The sequence below is a fragment of the Fukomys damarensis genome, unplaced genomic scaffold (assembly GCF_012274545.1).
Source record: "Fukomys damarensis isolate Sample0158 unplaced genomic scaffold, DMR_v1.0_HiC HiC_scaffold_24, whole genome shotgun sequence".
Classification (NCBI taxonomy): Eukaryota; Metazoa; Chordata; class Mammalia; order Rodentia; family Bathyergidae; genus Fukomys; species Fukomys damarensis.
Genome location: NW_022900936.1, coordinates 39,438,288 through 39,465,629, shown reverse-complemented (window position 1 = coordinate 39,465,629; position 27,342 = coordinate 39,438,288). Strand labels below are relative to the sequence as shown.

The 27,342-nt window shown below is 33.0% G+C and overlaps 2 protein-coding genes across 2 annotated transcripts in view; one reads left to right on the top strand and one right to left on the bottom strand.

Moving 5' to 3' along the window:
• Arl13b (ADP ribosylation factor like GTPase 13B) overlaps window positions 1-27,342 on the bottom strand; it is a 73,373-nt gene that overhangs the window by 4,743 nt on the left and 41,288 nt on the right. Inside the window, exons 4-9 of the mRNA XM_010602900.3 lie at window positions 15,461-15,566; window positions 14,436-14,638; window positions 10,801-10,915; window positions 6,401-6,626; window positions 2,680-2,796; window positions 1,707-1,775 (exon numbers count right to left, since the gene is read on the bottom strand). Coding sequence (XP_010601202.1) covers window positions 1,707-1,775; window positions 2,680-2,796; window positions 6,401-6,626; window positions 10,801-10,915; window positions 14,436-14,638; window positions 15,461-15,566 — 836 coding nt within the window. The remainder of the gene's footprint in view (window positions 1-1,706; window positions 1,776-2,679; window positions 2,797-6,400; window positions 6,627-10,800; window positions 10,916-14,435; window positions 14,639-15,460; window positions 15,567-27,342) is intronic.
• Stx19 (syntaxin 19) overlaps window positions 20,674-27,342 on the top strand; it is a 9,747-nt gene continuing 3,078 nt past the window's right edge. Inside the window, exon 1 of the mRNA XM_010602899.1 lies at window positions 20,674-20,911. Coding sequence (XP_010601201.1) covers window positions 20,835-20,911 — 77 coding nt within the window. The 5' untranslated portion in view covers window positions 20,674-20,834. The remainder of the gene's footprint in view (window positions 20,912-27,342) is intronic.

The window sequence follows — 27,342 nt, the reverse complement described above, 5'->3', positions numbered from 1 at the left end:
AAATATAAAGTAGGTGCTTACTGAATGATAAATTCAGTAAAAGAAAAAAATCTATAATATGAAAATTATATCATAGGTATATGTGATTGTACATATAAACACACTATGATTGTCCTGCTTGCTTCTTCTAACACTATATTTAAATTTACGATATATTCAAATACATATAAATTTACTTAGTTATATAATAAATCAGGAACTAACCTATTATAGTCAATAAAAACATCATGATATAAAAATGAATAACCTCAACACTATAATCTTAAATGAACTAAATTAAACACACAAGTTTACATAATGAAATAGTTTCTCTTATATGAGAAATCCAACTGTAAATACGGAGCATAATGGAGGAGAGATATTGAGAAGTAGGAAGAGCATGTCTAAATGGGAAGGGGAACAAGGGAAAGGGTAGGAGGAAGGGAAAGAAGAGAAATGAACAAAAGAGAATAGAAAAAAGAAATGGAAACAAAGCTTCGGTAAATGGGGAAGGGAAGAAGGATTCAAGGGAAAGGAAGGGAATGAGAAAAAAGAATCAAGATATATTATTTACAGATACAAATTCCAGATGATAAATGTGATCAATATGTATAACAAATATGTACTAATAAAAAAGGTTAATAAAAAATCAGTAAATCAAATAAAGATATGTAATTCTAATGGAAATAACCTTTTAGTAATTTCATAGTCTAAGGACAACCTTGTCTATCTCTAGAAATAAAAAAGTCTTCTGATTTTCACTAAATTATAATGAATCATTACATTATTCACATTATTTGCTCTGAAAAGAGCAAATAGTACACTTATATAATTTTTAATAAAATATTTTATAGGGTTTGATATATAAAATTACATAGTAATGCTTTACCAAACTCTACATTTCTTTTTTCCTACTAAGTGCTTTCCTTAGGTTACTTAGAGTTTTAGAGTAGTCTAATACAGAGCTATCAAAAAGGTCATTAGAAATTTTGAACAAACAAGTTTAGTAAGCTACAATGATATGTAATTATTCTTTCACCTTGTAGAAATCTTATCTTATTCAAAAGATTCAGACTGATGGTCCATAGCTTCTCTCTATTATACAAGCTGTTCTCTTACTGCCCAGTGTCCTGTGTCTAGTTTTTCCTTCCTAGAGTTCTAATGTCATCAACTGGCTGGATTATAGTTGATGTTAATTTCACTCAAAGAATTATTTTCTTAAGAAAGATTTCAGTAACTTTCCATTTAATTAAACTGTATTTGGTTTCCTGATTTATTCTCTGATTTTATTGATTTTGTTGTTTTTTTCCTCATTTTAATGTTCAGCAGCTATCTTACTAGGAAAAGAAAAAAAATAATCAGAGTATATCTACTATATGTGAGGATCATACAGATTTTTTAATATTGTAAATGTAATTTTAATTTCTCATATTGAAGTTTAATGTCCTCCTTTCCCCTTGTCATATGTATTTACACGAGTTTATCAAGGATAAGCACAAGTATAATTCTTTTATATTTATACCCTAAAATAAACAAAAATCAAATTATATAAATGCGAAGTATATTGAAAAAAATTTTAAATGAATAAAGCAAAAAGTATAATGCAAAAGGATGGCAGTAGATTTAAAGGGCTTAAAAATAAAACATTAAGTTTGTTAGTTATGAAGTAAAAACAATGGATGTATATGTACACAAGTTGTTTGAAAATGTGTCCTTTTTTGCATTACCATTATGACGTGTTTCACCAAGAGGCTCAAGTTTTGGAAGTCTAGTAACTTTAGGTGTTCCCCAGCCAACTAAAGAAAAAGAAAAACATGTAATAGTGTTAAATATATGTCTCTTTAGGACTGCTGAGAGGATCCCTCCTTTGAAAGAAGTATATATAAAATTCAGAATTAATTCAAATTTTCTAAATGGCACAACACTGAACAGCAACAAATCCATTTTAAATGGTTTCTATTTCAAAATATAAGTACTGCATAGGCTGCTAACATCTACTTTAAGTTCTTATTCATCTTTAACTAAAAATATAAATAAGCCCTTTCACTACCATCATGAATAAGCTTTAGGTTACTATTCTAACCTTAGCAGAGGTTGAAAGAAATTTTTATTAAATGGGAACCTAGAAATTAGTCTTTTAAAAATTCCCAAAAGAAAATATTATTGTCTAAAGCCTATAGTCAGGCTACAAAGACACTAAAAACATAATTTATTGAGCACCTAGAATAAGTGCAATGCTATTCTTAGTGCTGAAAAGTCACAATTATTGTGCAATTATGACCCACTACTTTACATGCATTACTTAATTTAATCCATGTAACAGGAGGTGGGCATATATGTTGGATTTATATCTAGGTGACTTTCAGGATAAAAGGTCCAAAATTTTAAAAGGTAACATTAGCCATCAATCCAATAAATTTAAATTCCTTTTAGCAAACTGGGCATTGATATTTCAAATTGAACTCAAACATATTCTGGGAATTACTAGGTAAAGTTTCCTTAATAGATTTTACCTTTTTGTTTTATATTATAAAAACTGATACTTCTGTTGACAAACTTTGAGTGTAGAAAAAGCAAATGATTCTCATTGAGATTCAGAAAATAATGAATATACTAAATAAAAACTATACAATTTCTTTTTTTCTTTCTTCTTTATTGTTTAAAGTCAAATTTCTAAATGTAGTATATCAATTTACTCACCAGGAGGGGGAGGAGGGGGTGGTGTTGCACTCTTAGGAGCAGAGTCATCTGTATTAACTGGTTCTACTCGGTGACTCCTTTTCATTCTTAGTTTCTTAGTTTTCTTCTTACTGTTATCTATAATAATATAAATATAGAATTTAATACCAATGGGGAAAAGTGAACTTCTTATAATAGAACACATTAATCTTTGGAAAGAAGTGAACTTCTAAGGTAGAAAACAAGGGATGAAATGAGAATATTGATATTACCACCATAGAAACGTCTTTGTTGGAAATTGCTATCAATAACCAAATATGAACTTGAATTTCCTCAGAAAAAATATTTAATTGATGGCTAACTTTATATTTCATATATATTTTTTCTAAAATGGGAGTTGCACAGAACATAAGAGTCAACATCCATTAAGCCTACAAAGCAGTAAGAAATACAAGTATATTTGGAAACAAATTATTTTTCTAAACAAGTCAGTGTCATTTAAGACATCTTACTCTAGGTAGAAATAGAGCAGTATTTTCCAATTATTGTAGTTTATATCTGGAAGGATGGAAGGAGAACTTCAAACCACATGGTATTTTAGGATCAACAGCAGCTCAGGATGATTGAGGAGCACAGATTGTGGAACATAAGATTTGGACCTGGTTCTCAGCCAAGCCTCAGAAGAAACATATAATCATAAATTATTCAACCTCACTAAGTCCCTGGTTTCCCGACTACATAATGGAAATAATATGCCCCAAGATTGCTGTGTTTAATACTATGCTGCTGTATTGAATAATGCCGTGAACCTTAAAGGTATGCTTTAAAGTATAAAATATAACAATATAATTGAGGTTGTATGACTTACTACCTCAGATCTCCCTATCCTATATTTTAAAATCATTTGATAAATCCCTTTATTTTTAACAATATGTCAGGATTAGAGTCATTTTACAGACTAGAGAGACCACTATCTTATGGCTACTTTCTTTTACTTGCTGATGGAAAGTTACATGGGTATTAAAATAGCTGTCATAACTTCTTATCTAACAAAAATAGTAATTCAAATATATTTATCATTCAGAAAAATATGCATGTTGGCTAACTTCAGCTCGGGGATTGAGAGTTTATTTTAATGAACCCTAGGATAGTTGAAAAAAAATCTTAAATACAATGGAACCATATCACTAAACAGGAATAGCAAGAGAGTAATTATTGGGCCCATCCTTTCTGGAAGGAATAGTGTAGTTACTTTACAAGTAACCTTAAAAACCTGATGAATAAAGATGGTGCTTACCCCATTTAAGAGATGAAGAAACTAAATCTGAACAATGTTATAAGGGTCCCCAACCAGGCTGCACTGTAGGAGGCGAGTGGCAGGCCAGTGAACACAGCTTCATCTATATTTACTCCTGCTCCTGTCCCTTGCATTACGACTTGTGCTCTGCCTCCCATCAGATCAGGGGTGGTATTAGATTCTCACTGCAGCTAGAGACCTACTGTTAACTGCACATGCTGTTGTGTGCTCCTTCCTTATGAGAGTCTCAAGCCTGGTTATATATGGTTATATGAGGAGAGCTGAGGCAGTGAAGCTAGCACTGGGGAATGACTGCAAATACAGATAAACATTAAAAGACAGGTTTCACTGCACAGAGACCATAATACATCAATTGAATGCAGACTAATCAAAACTTTGTTAGTGAGTGCCAAGTGACAATTAAGCTAACTATGGTAGCAAGCTTTATAGTAAGTTGATGTACTTCAAATGTACAGCTGGACAGGATGGCAGCCTTTAAGTTAGAGTCTGACATTTTAGTCTACACAAGATATGCCCAATATTTTATTTACCACTTCTATTTTGGCCTCTTTCCCACGCACACACTTCTCCGTCACAGTTTTGCTAAACCCACAAAGTAAGCCTAGCCAAAAACTGGACAGCTTTTTGAAAAAGAAGGAAAAATAGCCAGATTTGGTGGCACATGTCCATAATCCCAGCATTTGGGAAGCTGAGGCAGGAGGATTGGCATTAGTTCCAGAGCAATCAGGGCTACATAGTGAGTTCAAGGTTGGCCTGAACTACATAGCAAGACCCTGGCTGGAGGGGAGGGAAGGGAAGAGGAGGGGAGAGAAGGTAAGGGGAGAGAACCACTGATGAGACAGCAGAAGGTACCAAGAGTTCCAGTTAAATTATGAGGGTTCCCGGCAAGCAGTAATGCAAATTCTCCAAGCATGTCCTGTACAGTATGTTGCCACCAGATACCCAAGAAAGCCAAGAAACTTTCAAAATTTATTTGCCACATGGAGACTAAGCATTTAAAAGCCAAGCCTTTGGAATACTGCAAAGGAAAAAAATGTGAAGATTAAGAACAAAAGCAATTATTGAAGGTCACAACTTCATCAAATGTCTGCACAGAAAGCACCTTTCTTAGTGGATAACCATATTGCTAAATCTAAGAAGCTCTTTAGTATTGGTAAGAGTTAACCCTGCCTTATGCTAAGGACATTTGTCAGGAACTTTTAGGAGAAGGTACTGTTCAAAAGATGGTATCTGTTCTTCTTTCAGCTATCATCATAACTACACAATTTGATGAAATACCAGAGAATACTGAGGCACAACTGTTAGAATTACTGAGTCACTGTGGTAGACAATCAGTTTGATGAGTCTACCTATTGGTATAGACAATAAGGCAAAAATACTTGTTTTTGTGCAATATCATTTTCAGGAAGATGTACATGAAGATATATTATGGTCACTTTTGTTGCCAAGGAGCACACAGCTGCAATAGTATTCAAGTCTTTGCCCTTAACTCACATGTCACGAAGCTCTGGGAAGAGATGGACGCAAAGCTACTATAATGTAGTAACAACAGAAATAAACTACACAATAAATATAATGTGTTTGAATCATCCCACCCCTCACCCTACACTCACACCTGTCCTGGAAAAAATGCCTTCCATAAAACTGGTCCCCGGTGCTACAAAGCTTTGGAACTGCTATTATATCACTTAATGTATTATCTAGGTAGTGGATTCTATCCCTGATTTCCTGATTCCAAACATAGTTTCCCATGACACCAACACATATGAACACTGTTAAGTGACACTACCAATTAAAATGTTTTACAATGAAAATTTTCTAAAAAAATTATTAAAGGAAAATGGCTATTTGATAGGCGTGTGTGTGTGTGTGTGTGTGTGTGTCTGTGTGTCTGTGTGTGCCTGTGTACCTGGGATTGAACTCAGAGCCATATACTGGCTAAACATAAGCTCTGCTATTGAGCTACGTCACAGCCCCTGAAAAGATTTTGAAAATGTTTTCACAATGTTTAAATCCTATAGAAACAAACAATAAAGAAAATGATACAAACTTTAATATTAAATGGCTTAACAAATAACAACAAAAGCTTAAAAATGTTAAATAAATTCCAGGAAATTCTAGAATTTAGGCTGTATTCCAAATTTTTCAAAACTGAATTTTTTGCAAAATTCTTTGAACTTATAAGGACCATATGTCAAGCTGACATGAAAAAATACATTAGGAGAAAACTGGCTAATGAGTAACTAAAGATTTTGAGAAAATCAAGATAATGTATTTGGAGAAAAAATTGCAGTACTTTTTGTGGAAATAAACATGCTAAATACCATAATATATACGTTACACACACACACACACACACACACACACACACACACACACACACACACACATACAAATGAATGAGTTAAATAATATATTTTTCACCTGATTCTGAAGATCGCTGATCTGTCTCATCTTCATTCTCCAACTGCTGGGTTAATGCCTCCTTATAATTTTCTACTACTTCAAACTCATTGTTTTTTTGACTGTTTTCACTAGCCTGGCTTTGTGTCTCTATTTGTTCATGCTCCATTTTCTGTTTCAGGGAACAAATATCACTATCTTTCTCCATCATTTGCTTCTTTTTCTCTTTTTCAAGTTTCTTTTCATTCTAACAAAAAAGAAATGTAGCATCTTTATTATAATGCATAATGGTTTTATCAAACATGTAACATCAATTTAACATCATTTACCTTATACTACTGTAAGAATGTTTACATTAGATAATTCTGTGATTTCAATGGTACTGTGATATTTTTATTAAAATTATTTGTTGAATATATCATTAAAACATGCTATCAAATATTCAGTAAACACAAAAAATATAAAGAAAGAAAAATATTACCAATAGTTTCACAACCTAGAGATGACCACTATTCAGTCTGTAATCATTATGGTTTTTTTCTGCCTAGTCACAAACATGTATAGACAAATACCCACAAACATATATAAGTATGTGACTGTCTTTCTATATATACATATTTGTTTAAACAAAAGAGAATCGAAGTTTTTAAGAATAGTGTTTCTTTCCACACCAGTGAAGATATGAAATGCTTAGAACAGTTCCTCATATGTAGAAAATAAGTGTTTGCTGCTATTATTTGCAACAATTATATTAACATTGAAAAGTTTATAACATTATACTAATTCCTTTATAATAAACAAGTTCACATTTCTAATTTTTCCAGTATTGTAACAAATAAATTGCTCTCCTAAATTTTTAATATTAAATTCCTAACAGTAAAAATGTTGAATCTGTGGGACTGCCACATTTTAAAATGTGACATATAATCACACACTTCTCTTAAAAAAAACTGAATTAATTTATCTCTCAGGCAAAAAGTTAGGAGAATTACATTTCTTTAAATCATTTTCAATGCTGAATGTCAGTATTAACCTTTCAAATCTCTGACAAACTAGCAAATATCTAAATTAATGTTGTTTTAATTTAATTAATTTAATTAAAAATTGTTATCACTCGGGGAGATGAGTTATTAAATACCCTTATTGCCATTTTCCCCCTTTACTAAACTATCTGTGCTAACCAGTGTGCATTTTTCTATTTACTTTTATAAAAATTTGTCAGAATTCTTTTTTTTACCTCTCAGTAGGACTAGTCACATAGTTATATCAGATTATACATATTATGTATTTTATTTTTCATTAGGATTGGCTTTGTTTTAATGTTTGCCTTTTAACTTTGTAAAACAGCACTTAAAATTAAATCCAATATAATCTATCCATTTTTCACTTTATGATTTGTAGTTTATCTTTGAAAGTTTTCATCCTCTCAACCTATGTTAATGTTTATATTATCTACTGGCATTTTTAAGACAACTTTTCAAATATATATTTATATATATTTTTGCTACTTCTGAAGTTTAATTTGCAATATAATGCACAATAATTTTATATTTTTTCAAGTGGTTTTTCATTTCCAGTATTTTTTCTGATTTGACATACTACCTTTACTTCCTATTAAATGTTCCTACATAATTAGATTTATTACTGTTTGTTCAATTGATATGTCTAGTCTACAACAACTCTTCATAGTACTTTACTACTTTTAGTAGCTCTGGTAATAATCAAATGAATATTAGGTTTTGTAAGCAATGCAAACATACTAAAGAAATTTTGTGAAAAAAAATATTTTCATGGGGCCAGGGATTTAGCTCAGCGTTTCCACCGCTTGCCTTGCAAGCACAAGGACCTGAGTTCAATCCCCAGCAACCCCCCCCAAAAAAATTTTTTTTCATGATAAAAGGATATCATAGATAATATTTTCATTATTGATTTACCATCTTCTTAAAATTATCATAATTTCAATTTCAAAGAATAATAATTGTATTCTCCCTAATACACTAATTAATTTATATACCTTCAATATATGGTGTTCTATGCTCTATGCCAATATTGTTTGCTTCCTTACATTATGAAGAATAGGATGCTGGCAGAAGCAGTAGGGCCTTCTAGGTAAGTTTTACACAGGATAGTCCTATAAAATAACTGGTTTTATCAATGTCTCTAGTTTCTCATTCTTTATGGCTGAGTAGTACTCCACTTTATTAAACACACACACACACACACACACACACACACACACACATCCTCTTTATCCAGTCTCCAGTTAAAGGACAATTGGGCTGTTTTGAGGTTTTAGCTATTACAAACTGGGCCATTATGAATATGGGTGTGCATATATCGTGTGTGGTATGATTGTTCTAATTCTTTTGGGAAGATAAACAGCAGGGTGTATAGCTGGGTTAAAAGGAACATATGATTCAGTGTTTTGAGGTATCTCCATATTGTTTTCCACAGTGGTTACACCAGTCTACACAGTGAGGCCATATTCTTAAGTGAAATAAATAGGATAAATGTGTAAATACAGAATAGTTTCTGTGGCTTGAGAAACTCAAAGTGTAAATGAGGATCAATGTATATAATAGATAATGAGAAATACGAAGAAAAGGTCAAAGGGGAAGGAGAAGGGGAAGTGGGGGGAAAAATGAAAGAAGGGTAATAAATAAATATGAGAAAAGGAAAAAATGGAAACCAAGTGTGTAAATAGGGAGGGGTGGAGTGGTTGAAGGGAACGCATGGGAACTGGGAAAAAACTAAGAACCAAGATATATAATGTAAAGTTACAATTCCCAATGATGAATGTCATCATATTGTATACCCAAAATGTACCAATAAACTTAATGAATTAAAAGAATAACTGGCTTTATAATATGGAGACAATAATTCATGCTATCAAGATGGCTTTGCTTAGAAAATCATATAGAGGAAATGCAATGGGGCTAAAAAAAGATTTAATTAATCTTCAGATAGCTGAGCGATTTAAGATTAAATATCCCATATTACGTATCATTTTGCAGAAAAGCAATATAAAAATTATTTCCTCATCTTTTTACCCACAGAGGTGGCTCCCTCAACATCATCCCAGAGGAAGAAACAATCATCTGCCTTCCCAGATGAGCACTTGTGTGGAAGAAGGCAGTGACAGAGGAAGAGGAGTAGAGAACACAGACAGGATCAGCTAGCCTGCATCCACATTAAGCTCTACGTGAAGGGAAGACTGAGGAAGCCCTGCCTCAGAGGACGCTCAGCCACTGAAAATGATGAAAGCAAAGCCAACGCCAACCCTGGACCTCAGCAGAAGATGAGAATAAAGACATGGATGCACACACACACACACACACACACACACACACACACATTCATTAGCTTCTTCATAATTAAAATCTACAAATTAATCTTGCTAAAAGTTGAGATAACTAAAATTAAAATACATTTCCTGTATTCAGATAAAAGAAAATTTACTGCTGTTTAAAATTGTTTATGTAATCTAACACATCACAAGCACCTAAATATTATTATAGGGATAGTAACAGCAATACTGGGACAAAGACAAAGTAAATAACAATATATTACCACTATATGACAAAAATAGATTTATTAAAACAGTAACTAAAATAATTGCTACAACACTCAACATTTTCATTCTAATTAATTTTGAAGACTTAGTTCCTTTTTTACATTATATCAATTTCATTTAAAATATTCATTTTTTATTTTTTGTGCATTCATGCTAGGCAGTTGCTATATATCTCCAGTCCCCAAAGTAAAATTTGAAGGGGAAAATAAAGCAATAAACATTCAATAAGTCTCTCACCTTTAATTTCATTAAAAATAATCTCTTTGGAGAAATAATTCTATTCCCTGTGTTATGACTGGGACCCACAATATTCCACAAGAGGCTCACTGTGTTGAAGGCATGGTTCCTTGCTGGTAGGGTTTTGTTAAGTGACTGGGTCATGAGGGGTCTAAATTCATCAAGTAGATTAATCTACTGATAATATCATAATTCAGTGGGCTTATGCAGAGGTGGGAGCTACATAAATGAAGCAGGTCACTGGCAGGGCAAGGTCGGAGAATGCGGATGGTTCTGAAGGGTGTATTTTGCCCTCAGTCACTTCCTCTCTGGTTCAATCTCTCCCTCTGCTTCCTGGCTACCATAAGGTGTATAGCTTTGCTCTACCATGTCCTATCAGCATGATATTCTGCCTTGATAGAGACCCAAAAACAATGGAGCCAGCTAACCACTGACTGAAACCTCTGAGACCATAAGCCAAAATGAAGCTTCCTCCTTTTAATTGTCACTTTCGGGTATTTTGTCACAGTGATGGAAAATTAATATACCTTTTTTCCTTCTTTCACTTCTTTTCCCAATATCTTTATGATTTAACATATTTTTAAAAATCACATCTGCCACCAACTCATACCTCTATTATTACAGATGCTATCGGCTGGAAAGGGTTGACAGTTAGTGGTCTTTGGTCCAACTCATCTAGACCACTGGTTCCATCCAGTTCCCCTTGTTCTCGTTCTCTTTGTTCCCTATTATTTGAGGGAAAATGGAAATGTTTTGTAAAATGTGCTTAATTATGCTTAATAAACAAATTTGCAGCCAGGGATTTAGCTCAGTGGTTCCACCTCCTGCCTCACAAGTGCAAGGACCCGAGTTTGATCCCCAGTACCCCCCCTCCAAAAAAAAACAAACAAATTTGCAATAGGTTTAAAAGTATTTAGTCTTAGTAATTTATTATTAATTCTTTTTCAGTACTGGGAATTGAACTCAGGCCCTTGTGATTCCAAGGCAGGCAGCAGAACCATTGAGTCAAATCCCAAGCCCATAGTCTTAGTAATTTAAACATCTCATCATAATTTTTAATTGTTGAGAGGAATTAAAAAATACTTATGCAGGTAATAGGCTACTATCCTCATTTAAAATAAGTTATTTGAAGCCAGGTGTGGCAGTGCATGCCTATAATCCCAGCACTCTGAAGGCTGAGGCAGTAGGATCACCATGAGTTCAAGGCCAGCATAGGCTACACATTGACTTCAAGGTCAGCCTGAATTATATAGTGAGACCCTGTCTCAACAAAACAAAACAAACAAACAAACAAAAAAAAACCAACAACAACCAAAAAGCAAAAGAAATTGTTATTTGAATTCAAAAGAAAAAATTCTCACAAAATGACAATCATAATGAGTGATTTCTTCATTATTTTATTTTGTTTTGCTTTTTGGAGACAAGGTCTCCTGATGTAATTTAGGTTGGTCTTGAACTCACTATTTAGCCCAGTCTGTCTTTGAACTTGTGGCTGAAATTACAGCCAGGAACTACCACACCCAGCTATAACTCCTTAATGTTTATGTACATTAGTTCTCCATATTGAAAAGTTGTACATTTGTCAAATTATTAATTACCCTTTAAAATCAAAGCTATTCTTTTTTACCAGCATTAACAGAAAAATCTTTTATTTTTAAATACAAGTTGGAAACACTACTTTAACTCAGTTTTTATTTATATACAAACACATTTCTTATTTATAGTACAAGCAAAACGGCAACACATCTATAGCTTTATTTTATAGAAGTACATGACAGAGTAGTACTATAAAGTGACTAGTTTTGTCCAGGTATATATTATATTTGAATAGTTAGGTAAAAACTGTTGCTTTGTTTAATATTATGAGAAGTTATAAAAATGTTTCCCTGTATCATTCAGATTAAATATTCCCATACTAGTTTCTAATGAATCAATTACAATTTCTGTGATTTAGAATTAATGTTGTCTAATACATGAAAAGTACATTACTAAAACAATTAGCCAAAGGCAGAAAAATGAATATTATGGATCATCAACTAGATTAGTAGAACAGCAATGCGAATGTTCATTACTATGACATTTATGACTGTGTTCTAACATGGAAATATATATCCTTTCATTCTGAATCTGGAAAGGCAAAGTTTAGAGATTTGCAATTAACTATTCTTATGACCTTGGTCTAGATCTGTGAGCCTCAACTTTCCCATTAATATCTCATTGAGGTGTTTCAAAGATCAAATAAGGCAAAATACACAAGGGGACTCATAAATAAACAAAACATGAGTCCTTGTTATTCATATTACACATTTATTAGCACCAATTTCAGATACACAGTATTAAGACACTACTTTGATATCAAAACTGGGATTTTTACTGTTTTTCAAAAAAAAACTGAAATGATTAGGAGGACAAATTAGATTCAACTTAATAAAGTAAAAAGACTGTTTTCTAGTCCCTATAATCTATCCTCTTTAAATACCAATTTATTTTTAATCATAGAATCACAGCTAAACAGGTAAAGGTCTCAGACAACAACTGCCAAGGCTAAGGAGAAAGGAGGAGAGAAGAATGAGTATTAGGAAAGCCTGCCATAATGCAGAATAGGTAAAGGCTTTTTGAAAATGACTAACATTAGATTTTTTGTATCCAGGGCCAGGGATTTAGCCCAGTGGTGCTGTGCCTGCTTCTCAAGAACAAGGTCCTGAGCTCAATTCCGAGTCCCCACTCAAAAAATAATTTGTATCCAACTTGACTTTTTCTTCACTTCTTCATCTCTCCTTCCCTCTTTCCCTTGTCCTGCCCCCCATCTCTATCTCTGTCTCTTCTCCTCCCACTCTCTGCCTTACACGTTTTCCACCATTGACTACATCCCTAACCCCATGTTTTTGTTTTCTTCATGGAGAAATGGCAAGAAAATTATCAGAAAAGAGTAGCCCTATATTTTACTTTTATAAATAAGGTATTTTACACGTATGACTACTTGTAATGAGCTTTATATCATGAAAATATACACTAAGACATGAAACCAAAGATTCTCACACTAAAATCTCATATTGGCAGCTGCGTCAAGATCACTATCTTCTTTCTTTGGTATGATAAAGACCTAGATGAAGGACATGCTCATATAACAGAGCACTTCAGGAGAGTGTAGGAGAGTGATTTTAACAAATATTTTTCCTTTAAAAGAATTCTCTCAATTTAAAGAACAACAGTGTCATAAGACTTCCTCTACAATGTAAGGTAAATACACTCTTCCTCACAAAACTCAGGAGTAGTGGGTTTTTGCCTATGGAGATGCAGCTATATTAAACAATATGAAAAGCCAGTTTTACTTTGGTTGATGAAAGCCACTTTAGATCTTACATGAACGCACTTAAAAATCTTTTTAGCCAGGGATTTAGCTCAGTGGTTATTCTGCTGCCTGCCTTGCAAGCACAAGGACCCGAGTTCGATCCCTGGTACAAAAAAAAAAAAAAATCTTTTAAAATTTTCCTCTTTTTCCTCCCTCTTCCATCCTGTAACAACTGAACGAAAAAAAAAGAGAAATCTAAAGCTGAGCATTAAAGTCAACATATTCAGATCATAGTACTTTTTAAAAGTTATGAATGATTTTGAAGTAGAATTCATGCAATCTTTTTCAAAAGTATAGTTTGGTGAACTTAGTTTAAACATTTTCTTTCTCAAAGTATATTTTAAAAATTACTTAAGATATACATTTTAATAACTTGAAATGGTATAATGTGGACTACTTTCCGATAAAATCAGTACTGAAATTGTATTTTTCTTCAGTTAATTTAACCTCAACATCTCACCTTCTATCCAGTACTATCTTCCCCTCCACCCATCTGTGACAACCAAAAATGTTTCTAGACATTTCTCCATGTTCCCTGAAAGGTAAAAATCTCTCTGAATGTACAGAACCACTGCTCTAAATGTTCTCCTAAGAAATAAGAGATAAAATTTTGAAACTGGGAAATAATGATTTAACAGGGAGTACATTACCAACAGGAAAGTTACAAATCTATGTAAATTTGTGGGGAAGCTGAGGCTCACAGATGACTTAAACTTGTGTAATCAAAGATTCAGAATAGAATAGGCAATGTATTTAATGTCCTCCTTCATACAAAAGGAGACAAAACTGAACAGAACAAGTAGACGGAATAAATAAAAGTTGCAAAGTGTTCATAAAAATGCCAGGTATTTTTACTCCTCAAATGTACTGTGGTATGAAATCAGGCTTACTACCTTTCTTCTCGTAATTTTCTCACTCGTTCAGCTCTTTCCCGTTTCTCTTGCTCCTCGAGTGCTCGTTGTTCAGTTGTGTCCTTTTGGATGCGTTCATTTAAGGCATCAAAGTCTCTTGCAATGATGTGCAGTAGCCAATAAAGGCCTTTTTTAATAGATTTGTCAATTTTCTTTCCATATCCCAAGACTGCTGAACAAGGTTCCTGCAACAGAAGTTTATTTGATTCAAATAATAAAACTAAAGGCTCTCTGCACAAATCTATTCATAAATCATTAGGTATAATTGCTGGCAAATCAAAAGTAAGCCTTTTTTTAAAAAAGTAAGCCTTTTAAAAAATTTATAGGAAGCATGGACTTACTTAACCTATAAAGCAAACCTCACTACTTCATAGAAATTGAATGGTATCGAATAGAAATGGTATCTGAAAGCTACACGACTCACTATGGCACAGAAGTTGATAGCTATCAGTGATAATTTTAAGCAACTTTATTGAAGTACAAAGTAGGCCTGCTATAAGGAAAATACATCAACTTCTTAAGAATATTGGTACATTTTAATTTCTTTACCAATGAATTTATAGCAGTAAACATCCATAAAATTGACAACCTAATAATTTTGTGAAACTGGAACAAATAATTAAATCCCAGCCATCTACCTTAATATTGTATGACAACTCTTAAGATTGCATGACAATAAATTTTCAAAATTCATTATGAATTTCTGAATTTGTCTTGTATTTATATTTTTTCTTTCCCATTTAAAAAAATTTATAGCATAACATTTTGGTATATGTACTTTACACAAAGCAATGTTAACAACTGAAATCATTAAAGATAGCTCAGGGAAGTCACTAACAGCTAAATAGAAAACACTACAACAATGTGACTAATACCAACAGAATAGGAACACTGTGATTTCCCATGTAAAAAGTTCTCTTAACATTGTTTTCTAACTACTTATCACTCTATAAAAACTAAGTATACTAAACATATTTGTAAAAAGCACAAAAGAAAAACACACTTACTATCTGACACAGGCACTTGTGCTCGTTAACCAATTTTTCTAAAGACAGACATTCAATCACATCAGCTTCTCCTAAAGCCCCTTCTTTGTCCTGCTTATTTGCCAACCTAGAAAAACAAAGTGGTTTTATAACAAATTATAATCACTTGACATCTTCAAAATATTTTTAAATTAATGATTGCATTCATCATGGGGTAGGGCTAGAGCTGGAGCTCAGTGGTACAGCACATGCCTAGCAGGGCTAAGGCCCTGGATTTGATTCCTAGCACCACATTAAAAAAGAATAAAGAAAACACTCATTATAGGAGGATTGGTACATGTGTAAAAATGTCTTAATTCTTTTTATTTCCTTTCCCCTCTACCCTCCCCCCTTCTCCATCTCTTAGTTTCTTTCAACTTGCAAACGGTCTATTTCCTATTAGTTTTGACCCTGTTCTTCTATTCAATACATATAAATCTACTGATTATAGAAGTTGAGTTAGAAAGTATTTTAGTATTATGTCATCGTTCTTCCTTATTATTGATAAAATAATAAGAACTGGCCTATAAAAGCAAAATCAAGTAGTATCAAGAAAGCACAAGCTGGGCGTGGTGGTTCATGTCTGTAGTCCCAGCACTTGGGAAGCTAAGACAGGAGGATCGCTGTGACTTCAAGACCAGCCTGGGCTACATAGTGAGTTCCAGGTCAGTCTCATAAAAACAAAAAAAAAAAAAAAAAAAAAAAAAAAGCAAGCACAAATAATAGACCAATATCTCCAAAAGAAGCAACAAATAGAAAACGGGGCTATTTTACATGACCTACAGCTACATATTATACCCTTATCTCTTAAACTACATCAGGATATAAATATCTTTATCTCATGTACTTATCTTATTAAAATATAAACTGTTTCATTTTAAATGTCAATTATTCACTCTATATTTGGGCTTCTCTACATTTCTAATATGTGAATGTGTCCATGTAAATGTGCAATTTATTGAAGACTCAGGGCTACTCTAATTTGGCATAAATCTGCACATTAATAAATACACACACTATGTGCAGCTCACATACACTCATTTAATAGCAAACTGGATGTTGTACCTCAAGTCTAGATGTTGCCCCAAAGCTTCATGCAGTCCTTTTCAAATGTAGCTAAATCTGGAATGTGTGATGCTAAAATTAAGGGTGTGTGGATAACTAAACCACTACAGGAGAGTGACTGGTTTGGCACCGCCCTAATCTCAGTAGTCTGAATAAGAAAAAAGGACCAGAAAGATACTGTTTGATCTCTTGTGGCCCTACTGCTTTTGCTGCTTCTGTCACCGCCATGAACTGTTGCACCTCTGCCACACTGCCTTGGAGCAAACCAGTTATGGACTGAAACCTCTATAAACTGTTAGCGAAAAAACCCTTTCACCCTTTAACTTTGGGTGTCAGGTATTCTGGCTCAGCAACAAGAGAAAAGTAACTAACACACTGGGGAATCAAATGAAAAACCAGACTTCTAGAAATAATAGAAATTGCCAAGAAATACCACTATTTTCCTTGGATGGTAGAGGTCAAAAAGTTTAAGATTCTGCATCCATAAATTCAACCAACCTCAGATAGAAAGTATTTGGGGGAAAAAAAAGAACAAAACACTGTATTGGATGTATACAGCCTTTCCCTCTTTTCACTATCCCTTAAATAATACAGAACTATGTAAGGACTACTTATGTAACATTTACATTGAATGAAGTATTATAAGCAATCTAAAGGTAATTTAAAGTATACGGATGTGCATAGGGTATATGTAATTCTTCTTGTTTTATATGAAGAACTTGAACATCTTTGCATATTGCTATTTATGAAGGGTCTTGAAACCAATCTTTTTTGATACTGGGTGATAACTAGACTGTCCTTGGTCAGGGTTAGAGTTTTGAGCAAAAACAAAGCTGTCAATAAATATACAAAACAGTAAGTCTAATGAAGTGCTATTATCTACCTTTAAATATTAACAATACTGTGTCATTCATGCTGATCTATGTACCTTCTACTTTTTTCCTTTCAGCTATATTACTTTACAAAAAAAGTTTAAATTACAAAATGTCCATATTATCACAACACAATTAATAAAAAGCCTTTAATATTATTCAATATAGTTGATATTTCTCAGTATCATTTTACAAGTGTTATATTCATAATCAGATTCAAACCAAATGCACATTACAATTCATAACTGCTAAGCTTTTAAAAATCAGTAATACCTACCCTTTCCCAACTCCAACAATATCTCTTTATCTCCCATGGCATTTATTTTTACAAGAAAACAAATCATTTTTTTGTAGAAATGTACATGTTTAGGATTTGGCTAATAGCGTCTCTGTGAGATAATTAACATACATTTCCTGTATTTCCTATATCTAGTAATTAGATATGGAGATTAGATGAATTTCAGGGTGAAATAATTTGGCAAGGTAGCTAATGGCATTGTTGCTAATGAGAAAGGATGAAGCATCACTTTCGTATTATGTCATATTTTTGTGATATTAAAATTGATCTGTGGATTTGAGACAGCACAATCCACTCAAAATGAGTTCCTTATTAATCTTTCACTTAATGATTTTAACAGTAACTGATAAAGTTTGCTTAATTCAATTATTTTTGTTTATAAAATAAAAACTAATTCTATATTACTTCATCATTTAATAGCAGAGTTTTCTGTTGAAGAAAATTAGCTTCCATCAATTTTCTGGTGAATCTTAAATACAAGTCACAGTTAAATCAAGATAAATGACCCTTTGACTTTATTTTCTAATTTTCATAATAATTCACTGGTGCCCTATCCACCTCCAAAACTGATAAAAGTTGCCTTAATATGTTTTTAAGATCTTCTTTTAGGGGGCATCATTACAAATTGATTTTCTAAAACATATTTGATGTAGTTTCATTTATTGCAGTTACTGTTCTTGTTAAGGCCCAAAGCTGTCCATCTACAGACACAGAGGCCTCCTCAGGTGGGCTGTGGGCTCCTTCTTTGTACAACTTCAACAGCTGCTGATAATTTCTTTTCTTTCTAACATAAAGCATGTCTGAGATCCAAAATTACCTATTTCCCTAAGAATCTCTCAGGGAGATTTCTATGAAAAATGGCACGGTAAATACATAACATGAACACTAATGATATTCACTGCTATTGACTTGTCTTTGCTTCTCAATCATTTCTAAGTACACAGTTGGAAATAGTTTTTTAAATTGTTTTAAAGAAAAAAGTTAATCATGAGTTCATATTTATTTTTCTTATTTCAAATCAAATATTACTAATTTTTTACTTATCTTCTTGGATTTCACTTGTATCTTTCTCTATATATGCTGACAAGTATAGTTTTAATAACATGCCCTTAACCATTTGCTCTATCTTGTTATGTATGTTTCAAGTGAATGTCAATATTACTAAAATATGACTTAATAAATGAAGATAATATCTGTTAGTAGTTTTTTTAAAAGTTATATCCCATTAGTGATATACCAAATACTGAGATTTAAAATTAGTTGAGGAGTTACAGGTAGTTCAGTGATAGGGTGCTTGCTTAATATGCACAGACCCTAGGTTTAATCCCAAGCAACACACACACACACACACACACACACACACACACTGAATAAATAAATAAATAATATGAATTACTTGAAATAACTCTTCTCTGTGTATTTAGACATATACAACTAGATTCATTTGTCTCAAGGTGCTTTTGTTTTTTCAAAAGGTAGTTTTTTTTTTCAGCTTCAATTGAGTTTATTGGTACATTTTAGGGATACAGTACAGTTGCATTCATTGTTGGGATCTTGTACCTCTACATGACAGGTCTTGGTTCTCATTTTTTCCCCTTGTCCCTGCCCTCCCTTCCCCCCTCCTCCCCTCCCCATCTACAAGCACTTTATTTCCATCTTTTCATTATCTCACATTTTTTTCTTTTCCCTTTTTACCCTTCCCCTACCCATTTCACCTTCCCTACACCTCAAAAGGTAGTTTGTATTTTAAGATTTAATTTTAAAAATATTTATATGGTTCCAAATTCAAAACTATAAAACTAAGGTATAACGAGAAAGAACCACTGTCCATCTCTTTCCCTTCTCCTCTAATTCCTTCTCTTCTACAGGTAGTTATTTTTATTAGTTTTTATTTCATCTTCATATTCTTTATTTTAGAAAATATTAACAAGCATGTGGGATAAATAGTATTTTGAGTAAATGTATGGGAGAAGTAGTACCTTCACATGAGGAAAGTCTCAATTTGGACACTACACTTCATTGGGAGTAACTGGTATGTAACTGTATGCATAATAGCAGCATGCATTTTCATAATGGAAAAGTAAATTCTGAAAGAGGACAAATAATCTTCTTAATATGCTCTACAATTTCAAAATGCTCTATTATATGGCTATGAAAGACTTTTGTGTTTCTACTGTTTTGTTTTTACTTAAGAGTGCTATGAAAAATAGATATGTGGAATTGTTTCTTATTTGGAGAACAGATTTTCAGAAAGTACAGCTTCTAAATAAAAAAATTACAAATGCTATTTTGTCAGCTATTATAACAATTTTCCTCCTCTTGCCCTCAAACAACAACCTACACAGAAAAAAGGGAAGGTTTAGAAACTTAGTGGTATGAAAAAAATCTTCACAAGTAACTTTTTATAAATACTCCTGAAAAATTAATTTTGAATCATTGTATTGGTATAATAAACACTTTAAAACTGCTGTACAGCTTTAGTTATTCTATACTGAAAACTATATGAGAAACTTATTTTAAAGTATAAATAGCACTATAATAAGAAAAGTAGGGTAGAAGGTTAAAATCATGAACTATTTTCTGGCTGTTTTCCTTCTGAAATTCTGTGATTTTTAAAGAGATTTCCCAAAATAGGGTAGAATTCAATCATCTTAAAGTAAATGGAGCAAAAGCCTTTACACCACAATGTAGCCTTTCCACTACAATTTATTCCCGTTCTGTACTTTTAGCAGGTTTTTGATAACTAAAGAAAATCAAGTAGCCTTGATTTAAATACTGACTTTTTGTTGGATTATTCCACAGATAATATAGGCCTGGATTTATACTTATATGTGCAACATACCCTATGTGGGCAGTTTAACAAGGACTTCCTGTTACTGAAGTAGCTCCAGTGAAAATCTTCCTTTAATCTGAAGAATAGGAGTTTAACTGGCAGAACCAGATTCTCCAGGTGTGAAGTAAGCAATCTGTTCTCATTTGATATTAACAGCAAAGGCACAACTTTATCTCCAACTTATTTGGCTTTATTATTTGGCTTTCATTAACTATATGAGAACCATACAGAAATTAGGCTGTGACCTATAAGACAGGGATTTAAATACTTTGATCAACGTTACAGTAGATGATACTCAGATTTCGTCTCAGAGGCAGGACTCCAACACGGCAGTGGAAGACCAACAAAAGGATCAAGAAACAAAGGTAAAGAAACTGCTCTTTTTCTACTTCTTAATGAGAGACATGCATAGACAAAATCTGGTTATATTCTGACATTTAAATATAGCTCCACAGATAGTTCAATTTACCCATTTTCCTCAGACTTGGACAGTCCACACAGGTGGCTGCCCTATTCATACGTATTACTAACAAACTGAACCGGACATGGGTACAAAACTCTTAATCAACATTAGAAGAAATAACTTTTAAAGTTCTTTAAAAAGTGATTTCTTGTTTTGTAAATATTAGGAAGTCAGGCTATACCTAAAGTGCGCATATATTTAAAAGTGAGATAATTTCATAGTTTTAATTAATTTCTACTACTGTTCCCCAGAATGTTCTAAAAGTAATTTGCAGATATTAGAAAACAATATTACTAAAACTACTAACATGAATTATCAAAGTACTCTGTCCCCTTTTTAATGTTTCAACTAGTATATTGAAAATACTTAAATTTTAAAATTTAACATAGAATTTTCAAACTATGAAATGAATATAATATTTTAGTTAGTGTCATTTAAATGCCACATAAAGTAGGTCAGACACTTTCTCTTATAATTACTACCATGTTAGAATTTAAGAAATATGCCATTTGAAGTGAAACTAATACTGACATTGAGATATTTTAAGGGGAAATTTGAAAGATGGCCATGAAACACCTAGAATATTCTATCTTTAAGGCTCCTCACTTTTAAATTTAGTATGAAAGTTTAGTACAAGGTACCTGAATTAGGTAAGTGAAAGTTTAAAAAGTAGATGAGTCATAATAAAAATGATTTTGCTACTGTTAAATTAATCAAGAAATATAATAATTTACACTAAAAGCAGGAAAAAAGCATTGAAGAATATTATAAGAACAATGTCAGGTAATTAAAACAGATAATATATGCAATGTGCAATACATGTTAGTCCATTTTTTAAAATCACTGTTTTGCTCTCATTTAAGCAGTGAAAGTTAACATTTCAATAAGATCTATTGCTTTAACCCTGAACTAGAGAAATGTTACAAGTTGTCATCGCATGCAAAACTAAAAGATATTTCATGTTTGCTTTAAAACTGGCTATATTTTTTGAAATAACTTATTTAAGCAATATAGCAAGTGTGGAAAGAAACTGCTTTAAAAAATCTGTAAGCATATTAAGTACATTTTCCCCAGCACAGTTCTTAAAGCACTAGGTAAGTTTTATTTGTTTTTGTATCTAAGAATGTATTTTCTGTAACAGGGTGGAGAAAGTTTTAGAGTCATACAAGTTTATTTTTCAACTTCATAGAACAAAGTGTGAAAGTTGGTTACTCTATGTCCCAGTGACTGTTCTTTTTTTTTTTTTCAATTATGTTTAAACTCAAAAATATAATCCAAGGGCTGGGGATTTAGCTCAGTGGTTCTAGCACCTGCTTTGCAAGTACAAGGACCTGAGTTTGATCCCTGGTACCAGAAAAAATATTATCCAGTATACCAAGTAAAATTCAAAACTGTATAGCCATTATTAAGCTAGTATGCTGAAAGATGATTTATATTCAGATAAAATACTTCCATCCTTAAAAAAATAAATTTAAAGTATAGGAAAGATTGTATAAGACTCACCAATTTCACCTAAAGAGTTAAATGATTTTACAACTATGAGCTTCATATTTATGCCTATATGAACTCTCTCCATCCCAACTTTTAAATTCTAATAAGCTTGAATGGTTTGTTTTGCCTAATCTTTGAAGATATAAGATCAATTAAACTAGAAATAATTGTGCATATAGTTATATCTCTGATATTCTTAGAAAATAAAATTTAACTATAGCATGTAAGGGTACCCAAATGCCTAAATTAAGTCTGTTTTTACATCACAGGAACATTCTGAATTATGTGAACTCTAAAAGATAATCAACTATGACTTAATCAAGATGCATATGTGCAAATGAAACATAGAAACAGACATAGAACTGTTTGCTTGGATATATCCTTAAGTAAAAAAAGGACAAATTTTCACCCTATTTCACTAAACTTTAAAGAAAGGGAAACTTTAAGATAGCACATATGAAAATGGAACACAGCCAAAATGAAGAGTAGAAATTAAAGCTAAACTACAATGAAAAAACAAAACTGCAAAAAAAGGTAAAATACATGAATTTCCAGATTAAAAAGAGTCAATAAATATTGAAAAAAAGAACAAGAAAAAGAAAAAAGACTTACCCAAAATCACATTACTGTGAAGGTTCAGAACACCAGGAATAAAAAATGGCCAAGCATTTCATGAAAAGGGAATATAAAAAGATCTTATACAAAATAGTAGGAGGCAGATAGCAGATTTCTCAAAAGCAAGAAAGAGAGAAGAAAACATAATGAAACTTTCAAACAATTATGGGAGTACAAGTGAGAATTATATCCCCAGGAAATATATTAGGTCAGGTATAAAGAAAGCATAAAAACATTTCAGAAATGCAGGGTATATTAATATTTTGAAAGGAAGCTAAGGTAGATTCCTAAATAAAGGAAATAAACCAAAAATGATGAGGAGCCAGGCGTCAGAAAGGGATACTATAAAGGAGGAGACCAGCTCTTAACACCATCAAGTCACATTAGAGGGTTCTAGGAAAGATGCATCAAAAGATGATGCAATAAAACAAAATGAAATTTTAAAATATTGACTATATTTAACTATATCAGGAAGACATTTTCTGTTTGGTTAGTTTTACAATGATTTAGTGAAATATACAAAATAAAGCAAATGAAAACTTAGGTAACTGATAATTTGAAGAAAAATTCAGAAGTTTACTGTTTCTTGATCTATACGATGTTTCATGTATTTACTTTGTGAAAATCCACCAAACTACCCATTTATGTTCTGAGTATTTTCTGTGTATGTGTGTATAAAAGCAAATGAAAAGTTTTCATAAGAAAAACAACAACAACACATTTTCCCTTTCCTTCCACTGAAAAGACATGAAGCAACGGAAACAATATTTGATAAAGGAATTATAACCATTATATTTTATGTAAATAATATTTGGGTGACCATAATAACATAAGCATAGAATACTGCCTATTGTCCAACTATATTAGGTGAAAATTGAGAGAAGAATAAGAGAAATTTAAATGCACACCTTTTATAGCAGAAATTCAATACAGTATATAAAACTGAACAAGCAGAACCCACATGAGCAAATAATCTAGATGTAGGAAGCTTAATAGCAGGGGGAATGGGAAAAAAGAGACGGGATGTACCATGTACAGGTACAAACTCCCTATGATGAGTATTATTACTATTTTGTACGCCTAATATGTATTAATAAATGTTTTACAAAAAAAAATCAAGACACAGCTAAGGAGCTGAACATGATTACCTTGAGAAAGGGGAAATGGAAATGGGATATGGTAGGGCCAGGGATTTAGCTCCGCGGTTCAGTGGCCTGCCTTGCAAGCGCAAGAACCCGACCGAGTTCAATCCCTGGGACCAGAAAAAAAAAGGAAATGGGAAATGGCACAGGAGCCGGGGGTCAGATATTTATCTTTCTTAGCTTGAAATTATTTGACCACTTAAATTATGTCTATGTGTTAATTTGGGAAAAAAATCATTTTGGATAAAGCTAATAAGAGGTGAGTGTAATATAAATATTTAAACACTTTGGGAAAGAATGTATTTTCAACATCAAAACGGTAAAAGCATTAAAAGCATTTACATGAGGATGTGACAAATATAAATCACTAAGCCAATTGACACTAGCATCAAATTCCTTCTCACTAGAACTGAGAATTGAAAAGTCTTTCTTTTGGTACCAGCGCTCGAACTCAGGTCCTTGAACTTGCGAGGCAGTCACCAGAACCACTGAGCTAAATCCCTGGCAAGAGAAGACTGGTCTTAATTCAAGTATATAATAAATTATTTTTAGTAATTTTACTTTCACAAAGCTGCCATATGAGAGGTTTCTACAATTACTTCCCAATGTTGTACCAGCATAAGCATTATATACTTAATAAAATACTGAAAAACAGAAGAGTATGATTGGTGGCCTCAGCTTCATATAATATATAAGATACATGAAGTGTACATGTCTTATAATGGACAAAGCATTGGTCTAGAATCTTGGAAGTTTGTATTCTTATAACAGTACAACTACTAACATGCTTTTCTGCTTCTGTTTTCACATTTTTAAAAAAATGAAAAAATTGATTATTCTCAAAGGATTTCTTCTGTAATCAAATTAGAAAGTTCACTGGTATGGAAGAGGTCGGGGTCTCCTCTCCTTTGTGGAATAGGGGAGGACTTCACCTCACTGACAGATACTTTCAGTTGGTTGAGGACTCAAAAAGTGTCATTTTAATAGGGAAGAGGGGCTTTCCAGTCTGCTTTCGATCTGCTGTGGTGACTATCATTTTCAGAAAAGGGGAGCTTATGTTCCCAAGTGACCAAGACTGAGACCAGAGCCCCTGTAAATTCATTATGGACTTGAAATATAAACAAGAGAAGTTGCACTCCTAAGCCACCAAGATTTGGGACTTAGTCATTCTAATGTTACAATTCCTGGCAAGTAAAGTGGAAAGTGCAGAATAAAGAGAAGAGCAAGCAGAATTCTTTTCCAGCTTAGAAGTCTATGAGTTGCATAAAATTGCTTATTTTTTTCAGTATTTTTTTAAAATTAGTGGGAAAATAAATGATTACATGGTATTTGAGTTACATACCATAAATATTTAAAAAGTAAATAGTCTAAGTGCATTATAGTCATGAAAAGCTTACTCTTAAATGTTTCTAACCAGTACCTACAATGCTTAGCAAAGTAACTAAATAGGAAATGTTTCTGAGTACACTTTTAATATCTATGATATGCTCTTTCAGTTAAAAACAGATTTCCAGGCTTATCCCTTGTGATTCATCTTCTTTCCCAACTACTTACCTGAACTAATTGTCTCTTTTCAGAAACTATCCTACCCAATTTCTCTGTAGCATCTGACAACATTGAAAAGGGCTTTATTGCATAGTAACAAGCCATATGGCCAGCACCTGAATTCCAATTCTATCACCAGCTGACACCTTGGTCAATCTACTTAAACTCAGATCTTAATTTCATTATGAAATACTGTACTTAGTTCTTACAAGAACAGACTACACACTTTGAACAGTACCCAGCTCATATTAAGAGCTCAAGTAAATATACAATGCAAGGTGAGAGCTCAGTAAATATGAGAGTAATCAAGGTTGCTGGGAATACCAGAATGAACAAAACTCAATGGAGCTTTTATTTGGGGTAGAAAATAGACAATAAATTAAGGTTAGTAAATTACACAGTATGTTAAATAGTGAAACATACAAGAAGGGTCAGAAATTTGAGAAGGTTGTTACGGTTCTGTATAGGATGACCAAGATAGTCTTACTGAGATGGTAACACTTCAGCAAGAAGTAAAGCAGTTGAGCAATAAGCCATAACCTTTAAGGAGAGAGCATTTCAAAAGGAGAAAATTGCAAATTTCGATGTCGTAAGGCTAGGTGGTGCCTAGAGTTTGTGTGAGAAATACCAAGAACAGGGCCAGGGATTTAGCTCAGTGGTTCCAGTGCCAGCCTCGCAAGCACAAGGACCCAAGTTCAATCCCTGGTACCCCCCCCAAAAAAAGAAAAAGAAATACCAAGAACAGTGAGGCTGAAGCACAGGGAGGGGGGCAGTTGGAAGTGGTGAGGTCAAAGAGGTAGGGAGGTGGTCATGTAGAACACTGTAGGCTCAAGTCTGTGAAGTAACACCCAAGAGAGATTGTAGGTACAGTAATAACATGATCCATCTCCCATTTTGACTCTGAATTCTGTGTTAAGAAAGGATCAAGAGGATCAAGTGTACAAAATAGGAAATAAGGAGAGCACTTAAGAAAATGCTACAGTAATAAAAGTGGGCAATGATTACTTGGACCAGAGAGATGAGAAGAGGTTGTTGGATCAAAAAATACTATGAAACAGAGGTTGATAAGATTTGCTATTAGCTTGGATATGAGGTGTTATTTAGTTTGGTAATGGCATGAGGGGGGAAAGTCAAAATTGACTCCAACAGTTTTGGTCTGACCCACTCAAAAAATTGAGCAGCCATTTGCGGAGATGCAGCAAGCTAAAGGCTCAAATGAAAATCACAAGCTCAAGGTAGACATAAACATTCAAGAGGAACTGTCAAATAGACAGGTGTTTTAAAAGCAGTCTAAGGGTCGGGGATTTAGCTCAGTGGTTCTGCCACCTGCCTCGCAAGTGCAAGGTCCCAAGTTGGAAAAAAAAAAAAAAAAAAAAAAAAAAAAAAAGGCAGTCTAATCTGGAAATCTGAATTTGAGTAGGAGTAGTGAGATAAAAAAATAGTATTTCACACCATGAGATTAAAAAATGATGGAATATAATAAAAACTTAGAAACTGGCCGGGCATAGTGGTGCGTGTCTGTAATCCCAGCCCTCAGGAG